The sequence below is a fragment of the Chanodichthys erythropterus genome, chromosome 14 (genome assembly GCF_024489055.1).
Source record: "Chanodichthys erythropterus isolate Z2021 chromosome 14, ASM2448905v1, whole genome shotgun sequence".
Lineage (NCBI taxonomy): Eukaryota > Metazoa > Chordata > Actinopteri > Cypriniformes > Xenocyprididae > Chanodichthys > Chanodichthys erythropterus.
Genome location: NC_090234.1, coordinates 37,535,156 through 37,557,642, shown reverse-complemented (window position 1 = coordinate 37,557,642; position 22,487 = coordinate 37,535,156). Strand labels below are relative to the sequence as shown.

At 37.2% G+C, this 22,487-nt stretch overlaps 1 protein-coding gene across 3 annotated transcripts in view; it reads left to right on the top strand.

The window, feature by feature from the left end:
• The window catches only part of myo10l3 (myosin X, like 3), a 92,188-nt gene that overhangs the window by 33,296 nt on the left and 36,405 nt on the right, over positions 1-22,487 (top strand). For all 3 annotated transcript variants that reach the window (XM_067409222.1, XM_067409221.1, XM_067409223.1), the window contains 15 exons: positions 282-420; positions 517-601; positions 699-805; positions 1,091-1,220; positions 2,278-2,396; positions 4,849-4,995; positions 5,091-5,191; positions 7,027-7,093; positions 9,136-9,228; positions 9,555-9,623; positions 10,855-10,937; positions 12,199-12,307; positions 16,309-16,389; positions 21,388-21,512; positions 21,742-21,856. In XM_067409222.1, coding sequence (XP_067265323.1) covers positions 282-420; positions 517-601; positions 699-805; positions 1,091-1,220; positions 2,278-2,396; positions 4,849-4,995; positions 5,091-5,191; positions 7,027-7,093; positions 9,136-9,228; positions 9,555-9,623; positions 10,855-10,937; positions 12,199-12,307; positions 16,309-16,389; positions 21,388-21,512; positions 21,742-21,856 — 1,570 coding nt within the window. The remainder of the gene's footprint in view (positions 1-281; positions 421-516; positions 602-698; positions 806-1,090; positions 1,221-2,277; positions 2,397-4,848; positions 4,996-5,090; positions 5,192-7,026; positions 7,094-9,135; positions 9,229-9,554; positions 9,624-10,854; positions 10,938-12,198; positions 12,308-16,308; positions 16,390-21,387; positions 21,513-21,741; positions 21,857-22,487) is intronic.

Sequence of the window (22,487 nt, the reverse complement as noted above, 5' to 3'; positions counted from 1 at the left end):
CCCCCTACCCTACCCCTAACCCTAAACCTAACCATCACAGGAAACTGTGCACACCTTTATTTTCTCACAAAAACATCATTTAGTATTTTTATTAATTAATTTACATTATGGGGACCAGTGGCTGGTCCCCACGATGTAGGTGAACTCAGGTTTATATTACATCGTGTCCCCACAATGTAATATAAACAAAAGCACACACACACACGCACACTCACTCTATACTTCGACGCATTGTTGTATCTCTTTCCATCTTAACACCTGTTCCTTCTCTTCCACTCCAGTCCAATAATGGAAGCGTTTGGAAATGCAAAAACCGTTTACAACAACAACTCCAGTCGCTTTGGCAAGTTCATACAGCTTCACTTCTCTCAGAGTGGAAATATTCAGGGCGGCTGTATTATTGATTATTTACTTGAAAAGGTATCTTTTATTTACTCTTTTTTTTATTTATTGCCATTTCTAGACCTGCAGATCAGCAGTTGTATTAAATGCTTTAAAAATGTCATAACATTCCAGAATCGAGTTGTGCGGCAGAATCCGGGAGAGAGGAACTATCATATTTTCTATGCATTGTTGTCAGGTGCTAAGCATGAGCACAGAGGTGAGATTTGATCTTTTTACACACTTCAACTTTAAACAAGCTGAATCTTTCTCTCTGGTCATTGTGTTGCGATATAACGCCGTGTTCTCATCCTCAGAAATGTACATGCTGGCTGATTCTCCTGAGGCGTATCATTACCTCAGCCAGTCGGGCTGTGTGAAAGACAGAAGCTTGGATGACAAACACCTCTATGATAGTGTGATGGTCAGTCAATATTTTGCATTCTCTGTGTTTGACAGCATTCTTGACTCTCAGACAGTTGCTTGTCTCAGGCACACACAGAGGTTAATGCAATGCAATTGGGCTTTAATAAATGTTCCACTAGAGGGCACCACATCATTTTATTTTTATATAGTCATATTTTTTTCTTTTTTTGAAGAGACATGATTGCTTTATATGATGAATCACTAATTTAGGCTTTTATTCTGCAATCTGTATCATAAGGTGGAAAAGACATGCTCATGGTTCTATTTTCTTTAATGACTGTAGGAAGCATTGAAGGTGATGGAATTCACGGAAGAAGAGATCCGTGACGTCTTCAAGCTGCTGTCTGGGGTCTTACAGATCGGCAACATTGAGTTCATGACTGCAGGGGGTGCTCAGATCACCACTAAAGGAGGTTCGATACAGATGAGCATTTGTCTTTAGTGTCACATGATCCTTTAGAAATCATTCTAAAATGCTGATTTGGTGCTCAAGAAACATTTATATTATTATTAATGTTAAAAGCAGTTATACTGCTTTCTTTTTCAGGATTCTTTGATGAATAGAAAGTTAATTATTTATTTGTAATAAAAATCTTTTGTAACATTATGTCTTTTACTGTTACTTTTCTGAATATTATTTTGTAAAAAAAAAAAATAAATAAAATCTTTTGAACAGTTTTAGGTTTGATTATGATTCTTTATTTTGTGTTTGCGATGCATCCTGAAATCTCAGTCACCAATTAGATTTTTTGGAACATTTTATAATTATTTTCAAAAATATGCTGAAGACATAAATTTAACTGAAGAGTCAGTTTGCTCTGTGAATATTGACAAAATAATAAATATTAAATATTATGTCAATATTTTAAATTTGGATAAGATATTTATGTACATTTTATACTGATCTAATAAAAAAACAATGAATAATAGATCATGATGGAAAATTTACTAAATGTATATTTGTGAGCCTGGACAACAAAACCAGTCATAAGGGTACATTTTTTGAAACTGACATTTATACACCATCTGAAATCTGAAGAAATAAGATTTCCATTGATGTATGGTTTGTTCTGGAATCTGAGGGTGCAAAAAAATCCAAATATTGAGAAAATCACATTTAGTTGTCCAAATGAAGTCCTTAGCAATGCATATCCACTCACAAAAATACATTTTTGATATATTTGCGGTAGGAAATTAAAAAAATATCTTCATGGAACATGATCTTTACTTAATATCCTAATGATTTTTGGCATAAAAGAAAAATCGACCCATTCAGTGTATCGTTGGCTATTGCTACAAATATACCCGTGTGACTTATGACTGGTTTTGTGGTCCAGGGTCATATATATATGTATGTGTATATATTTTGTACATGGTAATAATAACCGTTGAAGACCATCCATAACTATATATGCATACACACTTTCCACAGTTGTGAAGGCTAATGCAGTGTGTTTATTTGAATGACAGCGGTCAGTGTCGTCAGTGATCTGCTGGGACTCGATTCCTTTCAGCTGTCTGAGGTTCTGACACAGCGGTCCATGATCCTGCGAGGAGAAGAAATTTGCTCACCACTCACTGTGGAACAGGTGAGGAACCAGGACATCCATCCATTTTTACAATGTTGTATATTGTTACTGGCATGTCTAGGAATAATATCTATGTTTTTGTCTATTTAAATCTGGTTTATTTACATTTTGGCATAAGTTTGGGCAGTGATTTCAAAAAGTCTTATATTTCTGGTACAGATTTTTTTGTGTTTGTTTTACCCTTCGTGTTGTATCATGTCGTGGCATGCCTGTGCTGTGCCCTCAGTGTGTCCAGAGACATGTTCCTTTCCCTGCATCCCCACACTCACCCCAGATGTACTGACAGACTGTCATTAAAAAACATGCACACACTCATACGCCTGTGTAGAAAGTGTCTTTGCGTGACTTGGTACCATTTCCTGTTTTTTTTGTCCCCTTGGATTCCTGCTATAATAACTCAGTGATAAAGATCTCATGAGAAAAACACAATAGAGGCAGAGTGTGGAGACGGCGGTTAGCAGCCGCCTAATGGGGGCAGCCTACCACACAAATATGCACGGTAAACACAAGAGACAGTCAGTTTAGCTATAGTGCTTTAAAATGAACTCTTAAGAATTCTTCTTTCCCGCAATGTAAGTTCATGCTCAAGTGAATAAAGATCAAAGGCTTGTTTTTTGTATTTGGAAACTGGTTTGAAAACGAGAGCTATACCAATGGGGGGAAAGGGGAGAAAGTGTGTGCATGCGAAGAATAAAAATACCCCAACCCACATTATCCCATAAATCTCATCCAGCATGTAGAACTGGCCCTGGCCTTTGTGACCAACTCGGTAGAAACACACAAGCAATCTTTTCATGAACAAAGACAATGGCCACTAACTCCAGCCTGTGTCAGCGGTCATAAAGCAGGGCCACGTCTTAATGGAGGCCCTTATTCCTCCTCCTCTTTTTCTCATAATGCACTAACACAGTGGCCAGGACCTCAACAGCTGCCATTGGACGTATCCTGCACAAACAGCCATTCTTTCAGGTCTTTCTGATGGAGCCAACACACTGAAGTGTCTCTGACTGATGAATTATAGTGTTGTTGAAACAATAGACGGGAGTTTGGTGTTCTTAGGAATAGCAGAGGCTAATTTGTGGTTATTAACTTTCTCCCTTCTGTAATCCAGTAAAGGCAGCTCAGGGTTATTGCTGGGTTTATGAGTTGAACTGAAACTCCAGAAGCAGATATTTCTCAAGAGCTTCCTAACATTTCATCACTTTTACAAAATGAATTGGTTGGGCAATTTTTTGCCTGTACTAAAGTTAGTTCTGACAGTGTGTATCTGTATTCCTGCACTGGTGTAGTTCATCACATTAACAGTTCCACTACTGTTTGACAACCAGAAATGATTTTTTTTCTTCCTTTAGAGTATTATTTAAAAACCGTTGAGTGGTTTAAATGTGGCTTAAAGGGTTAGTTCACCCAAAAAATTAAAATAATGTAATTTATTACTCACCCTCATGCCGTTGTACACCCGTAAGACCTTCATTAATCTTATTAGATGGCTCCGTGAGGCCTCCATAGGGAGCAATGACATTTCCTCTCTCAAGATCCATAAAGGTACTAAAAACATATTTAAATCAGTTCATGTGAGTACAGTGGTTCAATATTAATATTATAAAGTGACAAGAATTTTTTGGTGCGCCAAAAAAAACTAAATAGCGACTTATTTAGTGATGGCCGATTTCAAAACACTGCTTCAGGAAGCATCGGAGCATAATGAATCAGTGTGTCGAATCTGCTGTTCGGAGAGCCAGAGTCACGTGATTTCACGCGAGTTTGACGCGCAATCCGAATCATGATTCGACACACTGATTCATTTATGCTCCGAAGCTTCCTGAAGCAGTGTTTTGAAATCGGCCATCACTAAATAAGTCGTTATTTTGTTTTTTTTGGCGCTCCAAAAATATTCTCCTCGCTTTATAATATTAATAATGAACCACTGTACTCACATGAACCGATTTAAATATGTTTTTAATACCTTTATGGATCTTGAGAGAGGAAGTGTCCATTGCCTCCCTATGGAGGCCTCACGGAGCCATCGGATTTCAACTAAAATATCTTAATTTGTGTTCTGAAGATTAACGAAGGTCTTACAGGTGTGGAACAGCATGAGGGTGAGTAATAAATGACAGAATTTAAATTTTTGGGTGAACTAACCCTTTAAGTGTCCAAATACTTATTGGGGCCACTGTATTTTATCCAATCTCAGCTATAAATCAGGAAAGACACGCATTGTTTTCAAACTACACACTCATGGCACGTTTATAGAGAGTAAAAGCCCTGCAAGTTCATTCCAAAAAGTTTTTTTTTTATGATGTTGAGATGCAAATAGACATTTTAGTGCTTTGTAATAATCTCTAGAGACTTTTCTTGTTGATTTTGTGGCTTTAAATGGCACTGTTGGAGACTAACTAAAGGGAAAATGTCTCTGGATTAATATTTGTCTCTGCGCTGTTTTCCAAAGGCAATTGATTCCCGGGACTCTGTGGCCATGGCATTGTATTCCCAGTGTTTTTCTTGGATCATCACCCGAATCAACCAGAAAATCAAAGGAAAGGACAACTTCAAGTCCATTGGCATTTTGGATATCTTTGGCTTTGAGAACTTCGAGGTGAGAGTTCGTTGAGTACAGAGAGGCAAAATGTTCCAGACAGACAACCTGTTGATGGTATGTTGTCATGTTTTTATGACTCAAACCCCCCCCAGGTGAACCGGTTCGAGCAGTTCAACATTAACTATGCCAACGAGAAGCTCCAGGAGTACTTCAACAAGCACATCTTCTCTCTGGAGCAGCTTGAATATAACAGGTGGGTCCTGCCAGTGACCCTTATTAGCACTGAAATCCAGCCCATGGAAGTAAAAAGTGCTTTATTTCTTCGATTTTGACCTAATTTTGCTCGAAAAACCAGCTTAGTCCTACACTGTCTTTCCTCCTCCATATAGGTTAATAGATAAGAAAAATTAGGTTTATGTATGATCATGAAGTCAAAATCATACTCACATGCTCACACACCACACCCAAATGCTTGATCAGAACATTGTAAGCGCACAGACTTATACTAAAATCGCATTAATTCAAAAACGTACTAAATAGAACATGTTTTTTCAATGGTCGCAAAGTACGCACGTGTGTAGTATAATGCAATCTGGACTTACTGCATCCGTATTGCCGTGACCCATGTTGTCAAATCCTGTCCCATGGCCTCATGGGATTGTAAAGTGTCCATCAGATGCACACTTCAGAATCTTTGCAGAAGTAGTAGGTCATCTGGATACTTTTCGTCTAATGTTTTTGCCTAATATCTAGTAGGGGAATCTGCATTTACACATTCAGCACATGAGGTCTTGCATTACTGAGGTGATAACAAACTTTTGTACTCAAGGGGGTGATATTTATTTAAGCTAATCAAGATTGTTTTTAAACTGCTCAGGCATAGTGACTTGAAAGAGAAAACTGACTGTAGAAAACAGCAGTGCTCACTGGAGCACCCCTTGTGGCCACTCTAGGAATGCCATGCGTGGTTGTTTCGCATTATGAATTGCAATCTGACAAATTTCAAAGTATTTTTTCAGGCCTTGAGGATCTTAGAGAATCTTACAAACATGCTTCTTGCTAGTTAACTGAATATTAACACGTGGTTATCAAATATCTGTGCAGACAAACTGGGTGTTCAATTATTAAGCTAGCTATAACTAGCTTTTCATTTCAAACTGTTCCCTCTGCCATTACACTAGATTAGTTCACCTGAAATGACTGTTGATATGACTATTTATGTTAATGTCTGCTATAATAAGAAGAAAAGTACTGCTAAGTACACAAGAAAACAGACTCTAGAAAATAACACTTTAGGCTAATGTTTACGCTAATGCTAATGAGACAATTCGCTGCACAAACTTTAGCTAGAAGTGTTTGCGTCATACTTGTGTACAGTGTGTTTCAGGTCTTAGAAATCTTGGTGAGTAAGACATACATACCTATTTTTAGCTAACAACAACACATACTCAGACATGTAAAAGGAACTCTTGAGTACTGAGGTCTGTTCCTGACACACAATGTAAAATAAGTAAGTGTATACAACTGGACTGCACATCTGTAATGTGTTGACCAAGCATTCATGTGTGCGGCTGTCCTTGCGTAGATTATGTCCTCAGAGTTACATCATCATCAGGACATGAAATCGCTGTGGAAAACAGAAGAGTCTGACACAGGCTGGTCTGTAGACACGTAGCTTCACGCTATCAAGTGTCACAGAGAGCTCAGGTCACACTGGGGTGAAATAGTATAGAAGGGTGGAGGTGCGACGTGTCCCTGAGGTGTATGTGACATGATGTGCAGGACATGGGCTGCATCTTTTTTTGGGCAGAATGATGGAAAGATTGCAGATGATCTAAGGGAGAGGGTTTCTCTGCCTCTTCTTGCTGTAGTGGCTATGGAGGCACTCTGCCAGATGTGTGAATGGGTCTCCTCTTTCCCACACAGTTGTGTTCTTGTGTTGAAATGTAATGGCTGAGGGGGGTCAGCAGAGCCCGGTCACAGCTCATTTCATCACATGAACCCTGAGGATAATACCACCTTTGTGTATTTGTGGTGTTGTGATGTGTGTATCTGTTGCTCAAGAGGTTCTCTTGTGTCTCTACACAGGGAGGGGATACACTGGGAAGCCATCGATTGGATGGACAACGCAGAGTGTTTGGATCTGATCGAAAAGGTGGCCTTTTAACCTTTAATCAGCTTTCACTGCGACCCCACAGTGCTCGTTGGAAACTGTTTAATTGTCGATAACCAGGAGCACATAATCTCAAGCTACAACTACAGTAGTCTGAAAGATTTGCCGAATAGATGGTCTAAAAAAAAAAAAAAAAATACGGGTCCATGCCAAACTAGTTTAGCCGTGATGCTCATATGGGTGATGTTCCTGTCTCTTCTCGGCATCATTTCCTACACTCTACATCAGAGTTGTCCAAACTCGGTCCTGGAGGGCCACTGTCCTCCAAAGTTTAGCTCCAACTTGCCTCAACACACCTGCCTAGAGGTTTCTAGCCTATAGTAAGACATTGATTAGCTGGTTCAGGAGTTTTTAATAAACTCTGCAGGACAGTGGCCCTCCATGGACACCCCTGCTCTACATCATTTACACTGTCCTCCTAAGTGTATAGGGTCAATAAGATTTATCTTTTTATTAATGCTTTTATTCAGCAAGGACACATTAAATTGAGCAACATTTATAATGTTGCAAAAGATTTCTATTTCAAATAAAAGCTGTTATTTTAAACTTTCTATTCATCAAAAAAATCCCTTTTCCACAAAAATATTAGTGTTTTCATCACTAATAATAAGAAATGTTTCTTGAGCAGCAAATCAGCATTTTAGAATGATTTCTGAAAGATCATGTGACACTGAAAACTGGAGTAATGATGCAGAAAATTCAGCTTTGCTATCATAGGAATAAATTACATTTTAAAAGATATTAAAATAGAAACTGTTATTTTAAATTGTAGTATTTCACAATATTACTGTTTTGACTCCAGTTTTGATCAAATAAATACAGCCTTGGTGAACATTAAAGACTTACTGGCCCCAAACCTTTGAACAGAAGTGTACATCCCTAAGAGGTCTGGAAAAGTTTTGAAATGTAATTGTTTTGTACTACATCTGCTAAACATCCTAAAGTGAATTTGCATACATAAATGTTTTTCTAACAGGAAACGTTTTATAGATTGCAAATTATTGGGTATTATTTTACAGTAAAAATGACATGCTCCAGTTCGAATCGAAATATGTGCATGCTAAATATGATATCAGAGCATCCGTATCAAGTGGCTAAAAAGGGCAATATGAAAAAAAATAATAATTTGCATCTTCAATCCTAGTCCTGTTCTTGTATTGTCACTGAAAAAGATAAACTTTTTAAAGGGTTAGTTCACCCATAAAATGAAATTTCTGTCATTTATTACTCACCCTCACGTCGTTCCAATTCCGTAAGACATTCGTTCAACTTCGAAACACAAATTAAGATATTTCTGATAAATTCCGGTTTCTGATCTCCCTGTACACAGCAATGCCATTCCAAAATTCAAGGCCCAGAAAGGTAGTAAAGACATTGTTAAAATAGTCCATGTAGACTGCAGTGGTTCAACCTTAATGTTATGAATTGACAAGATTACATTTTGTGCGCAAAAACAAAACTTTATTCAACAATTTCTTCTGTTCCCTGTCAGTCTCTTACGCTGTTTACGTTGTAGACACAGTGCAATGCTTCCAGGTTCTGAAAGCCGGCTCAGTATTGGGCTCAGTACATGCGTGTGATGCTGATGCAGGAGCTGGTCAATAATCGAGTCGGTGTTGTGACGTAGAACCCGGAAGCACCGCACTGTGTTGACTACATCAACAGTGAAGAATCAGAAACCTCTCGGATTTCATCAAAAATATCTTAATTTGTGTTCAGAAGATGAACGAAGGTCTTACGGGTTTGGAATGACATGAGGGTGAGTACTTAATGACAGAAATGTAATTTTGGGGTGAACTAACTAACCCTCTAAAATAACCTTTGGATAGTACCTTGCACAAATGACTATATAAATAAGTAAATATATGTGTAATTTGAGAGGCAGTATTTGACACTAGTAATGAATGCCTGCCTGATGTTAAAGCGATTATGATTAACGCTCCTGAATGATTATGAACAAGACCCCTGTGGTTGATGTGGAGTGCCAGAGAACTTGTGCTTAGATCAGTGTGCTCTTTCCTCAGAAACTGGGCATGTTGGCTCTTATCAATGAAGAAAGCAGATTCCCTAAAGGCACGGACTACACCCTGCTGGAGAAACTCCACAGCCGGCATGCTGTAAGTCCTTCTTTTCAAAACACTCGCAGACATATTATGCACTTCTCATCATCTCATTTCAGATCACAGAGAGTTAATTCTTCTTTAAACTCGCTGATAAAGACCAGCACTGAGCCAATAGGCACCACCCAGTCACACCCCCACAGCCTCTCACACGCACATGCACAATACGGTAACGTGAGCAGGCTTTCCTCAGGCCGCAGGAACAATGAGTGTGTCCTCGGAGAACCCACATACAGTCTGCCTCGACTCAAGGATCTTTGAGTGCGCACACTGCAAAATATAATCAATGTGAAATTATTTGTTATGCGTTTCTGTCTCTGCAGACAAACCCTTACTACGTGAAACCAAGAGTGGCAGATCACCAGTTTGGCATTAAACACTATGCAGGAGAGGTAATTACGTTAACACAGTGTTATTTTCGTATCATTTAAATACTATTATTTGTGAGGTTGGAAATATTTTATAAGGTCTACAACAGCAGGTGGAATAACCTAAAATCTCAAATATTGACCGATATACCGGTCAATTACTATTGCACAGGTGTGATTGCCAAGAGGACTTCCCCAGTCTTCTCACTCTATTATCATCTACAGTGTCACTTTCAGGCTGTAAGAGAGTTTAGGAGAGTAAGAGAAAGCACTCAGTTCAGTATGCTGAAAAAAGTACAGAGAGATGGAAAGTGAAGAGTTGGTTTGCCCTTTCACCATAGGCACCACACGGAGCCTTAACAGTTTAATGTGCTGGAACCACACGGCTAACATGCATTCCCATGAGAACCGTTTGGCATGCTGTCCAGCTCCTTCTCTAGTTGCAGTTTTTATTTCCTGTCAGTTTTTATTCACACTTCTACTTGCTTTTCACTTGCTTTTGCACTTGTTTTTACTTTTTGACTTCAAAAAATAATTTAAATCAAATTTTTAGTCTTGTTTAACAGTAAAAATATTCCTGAGAAGCAAAAGTAAATAAAGTAATTTTGCTTCTCAGGTAAATATATCTTGTTTTATGTATTTTTATATATTTTTCACTGGAGAACAAGCAAGAAATACATATTTTACCACAGTCTGAGATATGCAGGTTGCATGCAAAATGTCTGACATGTTCCCACAATATCAATCCAGTCTTTCAAATGGAGAATATCTTTAGCATCTGCTTTCTTGGCCAGCACAAATGAAAGATGGGACTATGAGCTTTGGATGAATACTCAGTTTAAATGAGAGATTGTAATTATTGAGCTAGTGATATAAATACCCCCAGCATGTGTTGTGGATGCTGCATACTCTACAGCTCAGGAGTTTATTTCATGGTGTTAAGATCAGGGGAAGAATCTGTCGCCACGGAGGTCACGACTGAGTAATACTCAACAGGTGACTGCATTAAACTTTGGCAGCACCAGCTTGATCAACCTCTCTCTTTGGTCTCTCATCAACTGGCTGAAAGTACAATGCAGGAATCAGAGGCAGTGTATTTTCTTCACATAATTCGATTCTGTTCAGCTAGAAATGTTGGGGCAGACACATGCAGGGTTACATAAAGAAATAAAGAAAAAAAACTAAATAAATAGATCAATTTTACATTTTAATCACTGTACATGTATTCTGTAACTTTTCTTTGTGTGTGTGTCAGGTATTGTATGATGTGCGCGGCATTCTAGAGAAGAACAGAGACACATTCAGAGATGATATTCTCAACATGCTGCAGGACAGCAGGTGACAAGCCATTCACTTCATTTCTGATATTATAAACAATGATGTGGTTCCTATGATCCTAAGAGTTTATAGCTTGTCATGATATCAGTGATACATGTACTGTAAATGATACTTTTCATACTGAAAAAATGGTAACACTTCACAATTTAACATGAATGCATTAGCTAACATAACAATTAGCAATATATATTTTAAAGCATTTATTCATCTTTGTTAATGTTAGTAAAAATATAGTGATTTTTATATATATATATATATATATATATATATATATATATATATATATATATATATATATATATATATATATATATATATATATATATATATATATATAATTTGTTCATGTTAGTTCACAGTGCCTTTAACTAAGGTTAACAAATACAAATTTTGATTTAAATACTGTATTAGTAAATGTTGAAAATAAATAACAGACTAAGAATAACTGAGATTAATAAATGCTGTAGAAGTATGTGAACTAATGTAGTTAAATATGGTTTACAAATGAGACCTTATTTTAAAGTGTTAGCCAAAAAATATATATATATAAGTGTAGTAATATTTTTGTCAAGTTGACATGTCTTTTGATATTAAACTGTATCTAAAAACTAATTTATGTATCTTTTATGAGCTTATATTAATTGAGAGACTACATGGAATGTTTTTACTTCTAAATATGAATTTGCCATACTTAAGAACCATATCAAATGATCTAGTGAAAGCAAAAGGCTGTTCAAAAAACGTTCCCATACAATTTCCTATTTACAGTGCTTATAGAAAATCATCATACCCCTTTGAAATAGTTACTTTATTTGTCGTAAGGCCTGAAATTAAAACCCATTCGAAGAAAAACCTTTATTCACAAATTTTTCCAAAGTAATGAAAGAAAAAGCAACAGTTCTGAAAATTAATAAAAAACTGAAAAACTAGAATATCAGGGTTGGAATAGTCATCAGTCCCCTGATTTAATACTTCAGAGCCACCTTTTACTTTAATTACAGCCATTAATCTTTGTGGATATGTCTGTACTAGCTTTGCACACCTAGGTTGGGGAATATTTGTCTGTTCTTCCCTGCAGAATTTCTCAAGTTCAGTCAAATTCCGTGACTATTTTGAAGGGGTATGATGTTTTTCTATATGCACTGTACTCTAACATTGAACTTAAACATTCAACTACCCTGAAGCAGTTGTTGCTGATCTACATTTCTGCTGACATGAATGATGTCTGTGAGTGATATTATCTCTACTGTGTGTCTCTCAGACTTGACTTCATCTATGACTTGTTTGAGCGTGTTGGTAGCAGAAGTGGAGATGAGACTCTGAAGATGGGCACTGCCCGCCGCAAACCCACCGTCAGCTCTCAGTTTAGGGTGAGACACTGATCAATGATCAGAATGTGCCATGTGATGTAACTATGTGAAACTTCATTTTGAAAGAATCAGGATGATAAGATTGTGAGACGTGTGCCCTGTTTCGAGACCTACTGAGCTGCTTATGTAGGCAAGATAGTAAGGCATTGCAGATGTGCTACAATTCCTTGTTTTCACTTAATTCTATGGCAGGATGGTGATAAATTCCTGCCTAAAGTATTATGGTCACAGATCAAAAAATATTAAGCGTGAATCAAAAAATTAAAAGCGCATTTAAAAAAATAACAAGCATGAATCAAAACTTTAAACGTATTAAAAATTATATTGCGCAAATCTTAAACTTATGTTATGTGTTCTTAAAAGTTGTTTTCCTTGATTTTATTACTCTGTATTTTGTGCTCTCTTACATTTTCTGCTCATATTTTACTCTTTTTTTTTTTACGCTTGTGCTGTTTTTCTCTTTGCTCTTCTTTCCACGTTTTGCTCTTGCTTTTCGAAATATTGCAGTTTGAGTTTTATGTAAAATAGGGCGGGCTTAAGCGTCACCATTGGTCCACTAGTTCTAGATTGACAGCTCCTCCTCTAGCCAATCAATCGAAGAGAGAGAGATGACATCACTTCAATGCGACTCAAGGCTACTGATGCTCACACTCATACAGGGGAAGATAATCGTCACAGCTGGCAATTTACGAGCTGGGGTAAAATCTTTCCATGGCAGGACGGCGTTATACTGTATATGTACCTGCAACTCGACCTGTAACCGGTATATACGTCTACCTGGACAATCTTTTATTGCTAAATTCTCCATCCTAACAACAACCTGTCACAGTTGTGCCTGTCTGACAATCCATCACTGTTATATTCATCTTTAATGCACCTCACTGGACCTGGCACTATGAAACGCAACTGCCACTTTGCAGCAGCCTCTTATGTGTGCCTGCCTCATCTATACCTGTTATATTGCTGTTAGATTTTTTTATATGCTTGCTTGTTGTCTCTTCAATTCCTGTATTTTGCACAAGAGAATATAATATATACATTTGCTCATGAATTACATTTAAAGATATGCCATCTCAATTGTTTAGATCATTGTATATTGCTCTTAATTGTAAACCATCTGCATATTTTGTCATGTATTGTTTTCCTGTAAACAGATTTATAGATTTTGTCTTCCAGTATGTCATTTGAATTTTATCACATTTTAGCACCGAGATTATAAAATTATAAAGTTAAGCAATAGCCTTCACACCAGCAAGAGTGTTTTCCCCAATATTAGAGCGATTGCCATGTTTATTGAGCTGTTTTATAAATCAATATTGCAATAAGTTAATTATGAGTGTGTTTCCCACTATTTTGATGAAAGGAGTATCAAACAAAGCCACAGAAGAACAGTGTCGCTTGTCTCTGAGCAACACAGCAGTGTTTCGTAATTGAATTATCGATTTGAACAAGACACTTAAATGAAAGACTCACTCGTAAAGACAGTAACTTGCCGCCACCTATTGGCAATGTCGGTCCTGGAGTTCAGAGTTTAGCTTTAACCCTAATCAAACACACCTGAACCAGTTAATCAGTGTCTTCAGGATTATTAATACTATAGGCGGGTGAGTTTTAAAAAAAATTTTTATTGGGGTTGGAGCTAAACTCTGTAGGACAGCGTATCTATAATCTATAATTTTGTTTTTAAAGATATATTTAAAACATGAATCTTATAGTTTTGTGCAATTATGTAGTTATGTAAATAAACACAATAAGTGTGTGAATAAATCACTGCATATCAAATCCACCTGGTTTCTGTAACTATCTCCTCTTTCAATGCAGAAATTATACATTCAGTGTTAGAATTAATTTACCAGGTTACCTATGATCGTTTAACAACAACAATTTAGAAGTATATTAGCTACACTATAGCCTGAGTATATTAACATCATGAGCCAAGTAATATTTTAACACCAAATTCCATATATTATGAACATAATGATTAACAATCATAACAAGAGTGCACATTAAAAAGAGTATCTCGAAAAGAGGAATTATTTGTCCATACTTCAGATAACTTTACAGCTTGAAAGTCAAAATAAAGTTTCAAATTAAACTTTTATCTTCCCCTGTATGTGTGTGAGCATCAGTAGCCTTGAAGTGATGTCATCTCCTTCTCTTCGATTGATTGGATAGAGAAGGAGCTGTCAGTCTAGAACTAGTGGACCAATGGTGACGCTTAAGCCCTCCCTGAATTACATGAAACTCAGACTGCAACATTTGGAAAAGCAAGAGCGGAACATGGAAAGAGCAAAGAGAAAAACAGCACCAGCGTACAAAAGAGTAAAATATGAGTAGAAAATGTAAAAGCACAAAGTACAGAATAATAAAACTAAGGAAAACAACTTTTAAGAACACCTAAACATAAGTTTAAGATTTGGGAAATATGATTTTTAATGTGTTTATTTTTTTTTAAATGTGCTTTTAATTTTTCGATTTACGCTTATAATATTTTGATCTGTGACCACGTTCTTTGCCATTCTGATCATTTTGCAATATTTATTTCAGTTTGTGCAATATATTGTTACATGTGTTTTTAAATTTTTGATTCACGCTTATTATTTTTTGATCCGTGGCCGCAATACTTTAGGCGGAATTTAACCCCATACATATCCTTCACATAAAAAGAATGCATTCTCTTTATAAAAAACATTGCTGACAAAGCAAGAATTTTATTTAAAAAACTTTTATTTAATTTGTTACTGTAAGATATGTTAATCGATGATATGCTTTTTGTTGAAGCCATCAGCCCACATTATTTCAATGCATTTTTTTTGTAAATAATTGTTTAACAGCCAAATTCCTGGTTGTTTCTGCAAAGAAATTACCACCAAATCAGAGAAACATGACAATAAAATTGCCCCAAAACTTCCGACAACTCCCATGAAGCACTGTGAATGATGTAATCGAGTCCATCTCACTACACTCTCAAACTACTTAAATATTTTATGCATATTTTGCCATAAGTGTAAGTGTAAGACAAAAATTATTTATTTTTAATTTGATTGTCATTCACAATGCTTCATGAGCTTTTAGTTCTTTCACAGTCTTGTCTTTTTGTCAGATTTTTAAATTCTTTTTTTGCTTCAAATCAAAGTTTGTAATGTTTTGATTCACCCCATAGCTGATTGGATTGGTTCATGGCTTATTTAAAAAAAAAAAAAAAAAAATCTTAATCCTAATGGGAAAAAATACTAAATGGAAAAATACTAGAACCAAGGCCCCTGACACTGTTGCACTCTATTGAAATCAATCATCTGAGTCCTTTTTGTGTGACACACAGAACTGCTGCCTATGTAGAATGTTTCAAATCAGTCACTTATTGGGTTTCATAATAGTTAGGATGCTCCCTTAAAAGACAGCTACCCGTGTAGACAGTAGTCACTGAAGCAGCCCAGTAAGTTTTGAAACACAGCTTTCGTGTTCTTGTGTATGGGCTTAATATTCTGGGTGGACATTCAAGGTTATAAGTGCAAACCTAGCGGATTTTTTGTTTATTTTTCTGCACTTGTGTGACTGTGTGTGTACCTTGCATGTGTGTGTTTTGTCCCCTTTGTCTAAGTCCCTGTATGTCTACTAGTTTGCGGGGTTACGGGGCTTTGCATGTCATAACTGCCGTGCAGGGGATTTGGCAGCTGCCCTTGTACTGTGGCTCTTAAAGCCAGGGGATTACCCACAAACCGGGCACAAGGGTTTGACAGGGTCCGTGCATGTTCCCCTGTTCCCCTGTCATTAAAGCCAGCCTGGAGCCTCTCAGTCTGAGACTGTGGGACAGAGTGCCAGGTTGAAGGGTCCTTGATGTATCTGGGTAAATATGGGCCCTCTCACTGCCTGTGTTTGCCCTCTTCAACGAGAGCTGTGGGATGGACAAGCAAATAGCAGCTCTGGTTGCTGAATGGCACTTTTGCTGTTACTTTCCTATGCAGGGGTGTAATTTAGTGTTTTTGTGATTTGTGTTTCAGGACTCTCTTCATGCACTGATGGCCACTTTAAGTGCCTCCAACCCTTTCTTTGTGCGCTGCATCAAACCTAACATGGAGAAGGTAGGATCGACACATTATTTGTACTGTCCATATCACATTCAACCCATATTTACTTTCCTTACTGAGTCAAACTGACAATAAAACCAATCTTCCAAAAGCTTCAAATGTCACTTTCAAAGGTATAGTTCACCCCAAAATGAGAGTCTGTCACTATTTATTCATCCTCAAGTTTGCTCTTTTTAATAAAAAAAGACCAAAAGCACTTTAAAGTATTCCAAACTATTTAAATATTTCAAGTCATGAAAATCTGACTTTTTCCATGTTTAAGTGCTATAATTGGGTCCCCGGTGCATCTACCAACCCAGAAAACATGAAAAAAGACAACCCAGTAACTTTGTTTTAGCAAGCCTTTCTCTGCACGCATGTGAAAAAATGAGCCGCTCAGATTTCGCTCCCCTTGTGACGTAGGAAGGGGATCTTATTATAATATTACTGCCCCTTAATCCATTTCCACCCACGGCACCATCATTTTGACTCTGTTTGGCAAACAGGTACGCTATGTATAGTGGCTGTCCATATAGGTTTTGCACAAAAGATTAACATGACGGCACATGCTAGTCGATGAGTTGAATCAACTTCACAGCAACTACATACATTTATCCACTAACCATTCAGAAACGCCCAGATGCATTCTGCAAAAGTTGTAACTTCTTCCTGAGTCTCTCCATCAGTGTCCGACTCTAGCTGAACACCGTTACTGACAATCCTCACTTTGGCTGCGTGAGATTCTCCAGCTTTATTGTTGTTGAGCAACCGAAGCACGAGCTGTTAAAGCTCCGCCCTCTTTTGGAAAACGAGCAGGGAGCAGCAGCTCATTTGCATTTAAAGGGACACACACAAAAACGGCATGTTTTTGCTCAAATTTGACAAGCTATAATAAATGATCTGTGGGGTATTTTGAGTTGAAACGTCACAGACACATTATGGGGACACAAGAGACTTATATTACATCTTGTGAAAAGGGGCACAATAGGTCCCCTTTAAGGTGCAGCCTCATTTATTGTTGCTCTGCAGAATTTTGTGGGTGAAATCCAGTCATTTTGGTAGGAATCTGCAATTGGGAGGTTTTTTTACGTGAGGGAAAAAATGTGGCCCGCAGACATTTAGTTTGCGTTTAAGTTGGCCGTGTAAATTCTCGCTGATCAACAGTTGAAAGTGAGTTTTTTTGTTTGTTTATTTATTTATTTATTTATTTGTGGGAGTTGTGCTTGATGCATCACTACACTATGGATAATGGCTCTTTTTGGCCTGTAAAATTTACAGTATTTTTGTTTGAGGAACAGACCCAAATTTGAGTTATTCACCAATAACTTTCCTTTTCACTGTGCTTATATTCAAACACATTAAGATGTGTTGTGTGACATATGAAGTCAATAATGTCCTGTTTCTGCTTCTCTCGTAACCAAATATTGATGCACAAAATTTGAATATGCAGAAAAGCAAATGAGTTTCAAGAGCAATGAGAGAAAGTCAGTGAGACCTAAACCTGGTCACTGTATGCTTTCATTACATGAATTATTCCTTCATTTCAATCCTCCACTGTGAAAAAAAATAATGTTTTTAAGAAGTATTTATTTAAAAAGTTATATTTTCCAGTTAAAATTTCTGAAATGTTTTGAAACAAGAAAAAGACATGTCTTTAATGAGTGTATTTTGTCTTAGACTATTTATATTTTCACCTGTTTTAAGTATGTAATGTTGCTTTTAACAATATTTTTTATTCATCACAAACAGTTATATACAGAATACAACTTGCAGTGAAATGTAAACCTGGTCAGCTACTTAGGCAGTGCATTAAATATCTAAAAGGTAGATCAAATGTAAGATTAGACAAATATAAGATATAAAAAAATTGTTGATACATTTTTTTAAGGAAATTTTTAATTAATTAATTAACCTAGTTTTAAGGGTACTTTTACAGGAAAACATGGAAAAACTCATTTAGAAATCATTATTAGCAGAGCACTGGCTTCTGCTCATGTCAAAGTAAAAATTCCCTTGTATCACAGAACAATCTGGCATCAACTCCGTGTGAGAAGCTGTACAGCCAGCAAGTGCTCTGAGTCTGTCGTGTTCTGCACTCTGTACATAGAGTCTCTTTGTGCTGATCTGCTCAGAACGGAGCAGCCCATCCCCACCGCCAGCACATTCCTACAGCCCCATCCCGCCTGTGCTGGGGTCAGAGGTCACGGCTGTCTGCTTCAGAGAGGAGAATCACACTCCTGACCTGCAGCAGAGGAATGTAGAGATAACGGCCAGAAAATCACACAGAGCCAGAGGCAGCCTCTAACCTTCATTATATGATACAATTGAGCTGTAATAATGCTCATTTGAGCTCCCATATTACTGGAATTATTATGATTGTATTGATTTATCAAGGACTATCATTTCAGCGGGCAGAGGATCAGGTTGCCGCTTCTTTTGGGGTTGTTGTATTGTGATAACTGTCCTCAGGGAGGGGAATCACGGCTGTGGCTTCATCTGGCGATCTGCCTGGCTCTCTCTGTCATTCCACACCTTTTCTTCTGTCGTTTATGCCACACAACAGTGATCCCTCGCTCATCTCACCCCACTCCAGACCATTGTAATGCTGCATACTTCATGCCTGACCCAAGTTGAATGCCCAAATTACTCAGGGAGACCAGAAATACACCTCAGTGTCCTTTCACATTAGCCTGACATGATAATTTCACTTTAGATTCTGCTGATTGAAATGACAGGCAAGGCAAAAGACAATAGTGGAACATGCTGTTAAACCGCACCAGATGTCCAGGCCACCAACAATGAGCCCCGCTCCTTAACATAGTGATCAAACGGCCTGATGGGACTGGACAATGTGGGAGCAGCTGAACACCAGGCACTGACGTTACTGATCTAGCTACAGATCGCCACTGAGCATGACGCAACATCTCACACAATAGACATAATCAATCCCAGTTGAAAGCTTTATGACTTGTGTTGGTGTTTCACCCCTTTTTCTGCCCACAGACATCTTTTGTTCTTTATGTGACAGATCAAAACAAGCATCTATATTATCTTCCCCTAGGTTATGGTTAAAATCAGTATGAAATCAAAATGGGCCCTATAAAGGTTCCTGGTCCCATTGCACATGATTCATCCGGTTTATGTTATTCCAAAAATAAAATGTTTGTTTTCGTAATCCTTCATCAACATCTGTGAAACATCTTTTTTTCCAGCTGAAATCATGTTATACACTGCAAAGATCAGCTTCTTGGGTTTTGACTGGTTTAAAAGTATTGAACTTTTTTCAAAACAAAATAAATAATTAAGCAAATTAATTATTTAATTATAAATATAAGTTATTTTTAGAGAATATATATTAAAGGGTTAGTTCACCCAACATTTAAATTCTGTCATTAATTACTCACCCTCATGCCGTTTCACACCCGTAAGACCTTCGTTCATCTTCAGAACACAAATTAAGATATTTTTGATAAAATCCGATGGCTCAGTGAGGCCTCCATTGCCAGCAAGATAATTAACACGTATTTAAAACAGTTCATGTGACTACAGTGGTTCAAAAAAACAAAATAATGACTCTATTTGACAGTATCTAGTGATGGGCGATTTCAAAACACTGCTTCATGAAGCTTTGAAGCTTTATGAATCTTTTGTTTCGAATTAGTGGTTTGGAACGTGTATCAAACTGCCAAAGTCACCTGATTTCAGTAAACAAGGCTTCGTTATGTCGTAAGATTTTTGAAATTTCAATGGTTCACCACTAGGGGGCGTGACTTTGGCAGTTTCATACATGCTCCGAACCACTGATTCGAAACAAAAGATCCCTAAAGCTTCGAAGCTTCATGAAGCAGTGTTTTGAAATCGCCCATCACTAGATATTGTTGAATTAAGTCATTATTTTGTTTTGTGTTTTTACTACACAAAAAGTATTCTCGTTTTTTTTTATATTTAACAATGATATTGAGACACTACTACTTGATAATTATGAAAAATATGGGTTAGCATAGAATCTTACAATATTTCTTGTAGGGCTGGGAGATATATTGCATGAGATTGTCACGCGCATTTCGTCAGTAAAGCCGGTTCCCTGATTACCGCTAAATTGCCATCACCTGCTTTCAAATGGAGTGGCATTTAATAGACAGAGCCGTAGTTCACTGACAAGCCACGCAATATCACGTTCAATATCGAAGGCGATTAATCTGCGATAATGAACACAATATTGCGTAGCTTGTCAGTGATCTACAGCTCTGTCTATTAAATGCCGCTCCATTTGAAAGCAGGTGATGGCAATTTAGCGGTAATCAGGGAACTGGCTTTACTGACGAAATGCGCGTGACAATCGCATGCAATATATCACACAGCCCTAATTTCTTGTAATTTCTGCTCAAAAAGGGAGAAAAAAACAGTTTGTCAATGTGGAAAGAAAATATTCTTTTTGAAAATTCAAAATATTTTCTGATAATTAGTCGGGTTACACTTAATTTTGATGGTCCCTTTTAGACATTCTGTCGACTATAAGTAACATTGCACCTACATGTCAATTAACTCTATAGTAGTATTAGTAGACTGTTAGGTTTGGGGCTAGTAGAATAAGTTGACATACTTGGAAAGTTACTTATAGTCAGTAGATGTCTTTTGGGGATCATAAAATAAAAATCTTAGCAGATATTAAGCAGACAGTCTAGTAATACTTAACTAGTACTTTAGTTAGTTGACGTAATGTGCAACATTACTAATAGTCGGCAGCAGTCTAAAGGTGACCATCAAAATTAAAGCGTTACCCCAAGTCTTTATATCTTATGTAATTTTGCTTTTGTCTTGCTTTTAAGGATGTTTATATATTTTTAACAGAAAATAAGACAAAAGTACTGATACTATATAAAACGTGTAAAATACTTAAAAATATTATAGAGAGATTTTGAATGCCGTTTCTCATTGACTTGTTTTAGTGTAATAGGACCAATAGCCAGTTGATATCAGTGCTGAAGAACATCTCTTTCTGTCTTCTTCCAGAACGCAAACAAATTTGATGCAGATGTGGTTCTGAATCAGCTTCGTTACTCTGGAATGCTTGAGACAGTGAAGATCCGTAGAGCGGGCTTTCCTGTACGGAGAACTTTCCAAGACTTCCTCAGCAGGTGAGACACATGGCCAAGAAAGCGTCACAAAACCACTGACAGTCCATCAAAATACAGTTTTGCAGTTTTTGTTTTTGGAATGTTAAGTAAAGTCCTTGAAACCATAATGAACAATACCATGAAGTTTTTCTGAATCAGTGAACGTTTGATAAGAACATTGTTCTCTTAAAGTAACATGAGTGAGGTGGAGTGCGTGTATGTGTTCAAGTTTTGCCCACTTCCTTTGCAGATACACAATGATCCTGAGGGACAAAAACCACACAGCGGACGAGAGGAAGAAATGTGCAGATCTGCTGATGAAGTATGATGTCACAAAGAAAGAGTGGCAGCTGGGAAAGACTAAGGTGCGGTTGCATGACCAACACATGTTCACACACAGAGTTTAAAGTACCAGTATAAAAAATATGCACTAGAACTCGGTGCAAAGACTTTGAATAAGAGCTCTTTCTTTCTCAGTTTGAGCTATTTAACTTTTTATGTAGTCTGTGGGTTCATCCCTGACATTCTTTGAGAGTCATTTATTTGAATTTAAATCTAAAATGCAAAAAAAGAAAAGAAAGGGGGTGGGGGGGGACTTTTAACACTTTTAACCCTGGAATTCTTTGTACTTATTTGCTTATTCAAAGAGTTATGGACATTCTTTGAATGATCACTGTGTTATCATGGCATTTACAGTCACAAGAATAGGTTTGTGAACCCTTTAAAATACTCGATCTCTGCAATCTTAATCAAAGTCACAGTTATAAACTCAGCTCTAGGGAGAATAGCAACTAGAATTTTCTACATTTGTAGACTGGATATCTTAACGTGGATGGTTTATACTAATGAATCATTGTTGAGATTGGTCAGAAACCACATTTGTCAGAAACACAGATTTTTTCAGAAACGAGGCTTTGTGTGCATTAAAAAGAAAAAAAGTGTGACCCACACTGTTTGACCCACACTTTCAATCTCATCTCCTTAAAGGGATAGTTC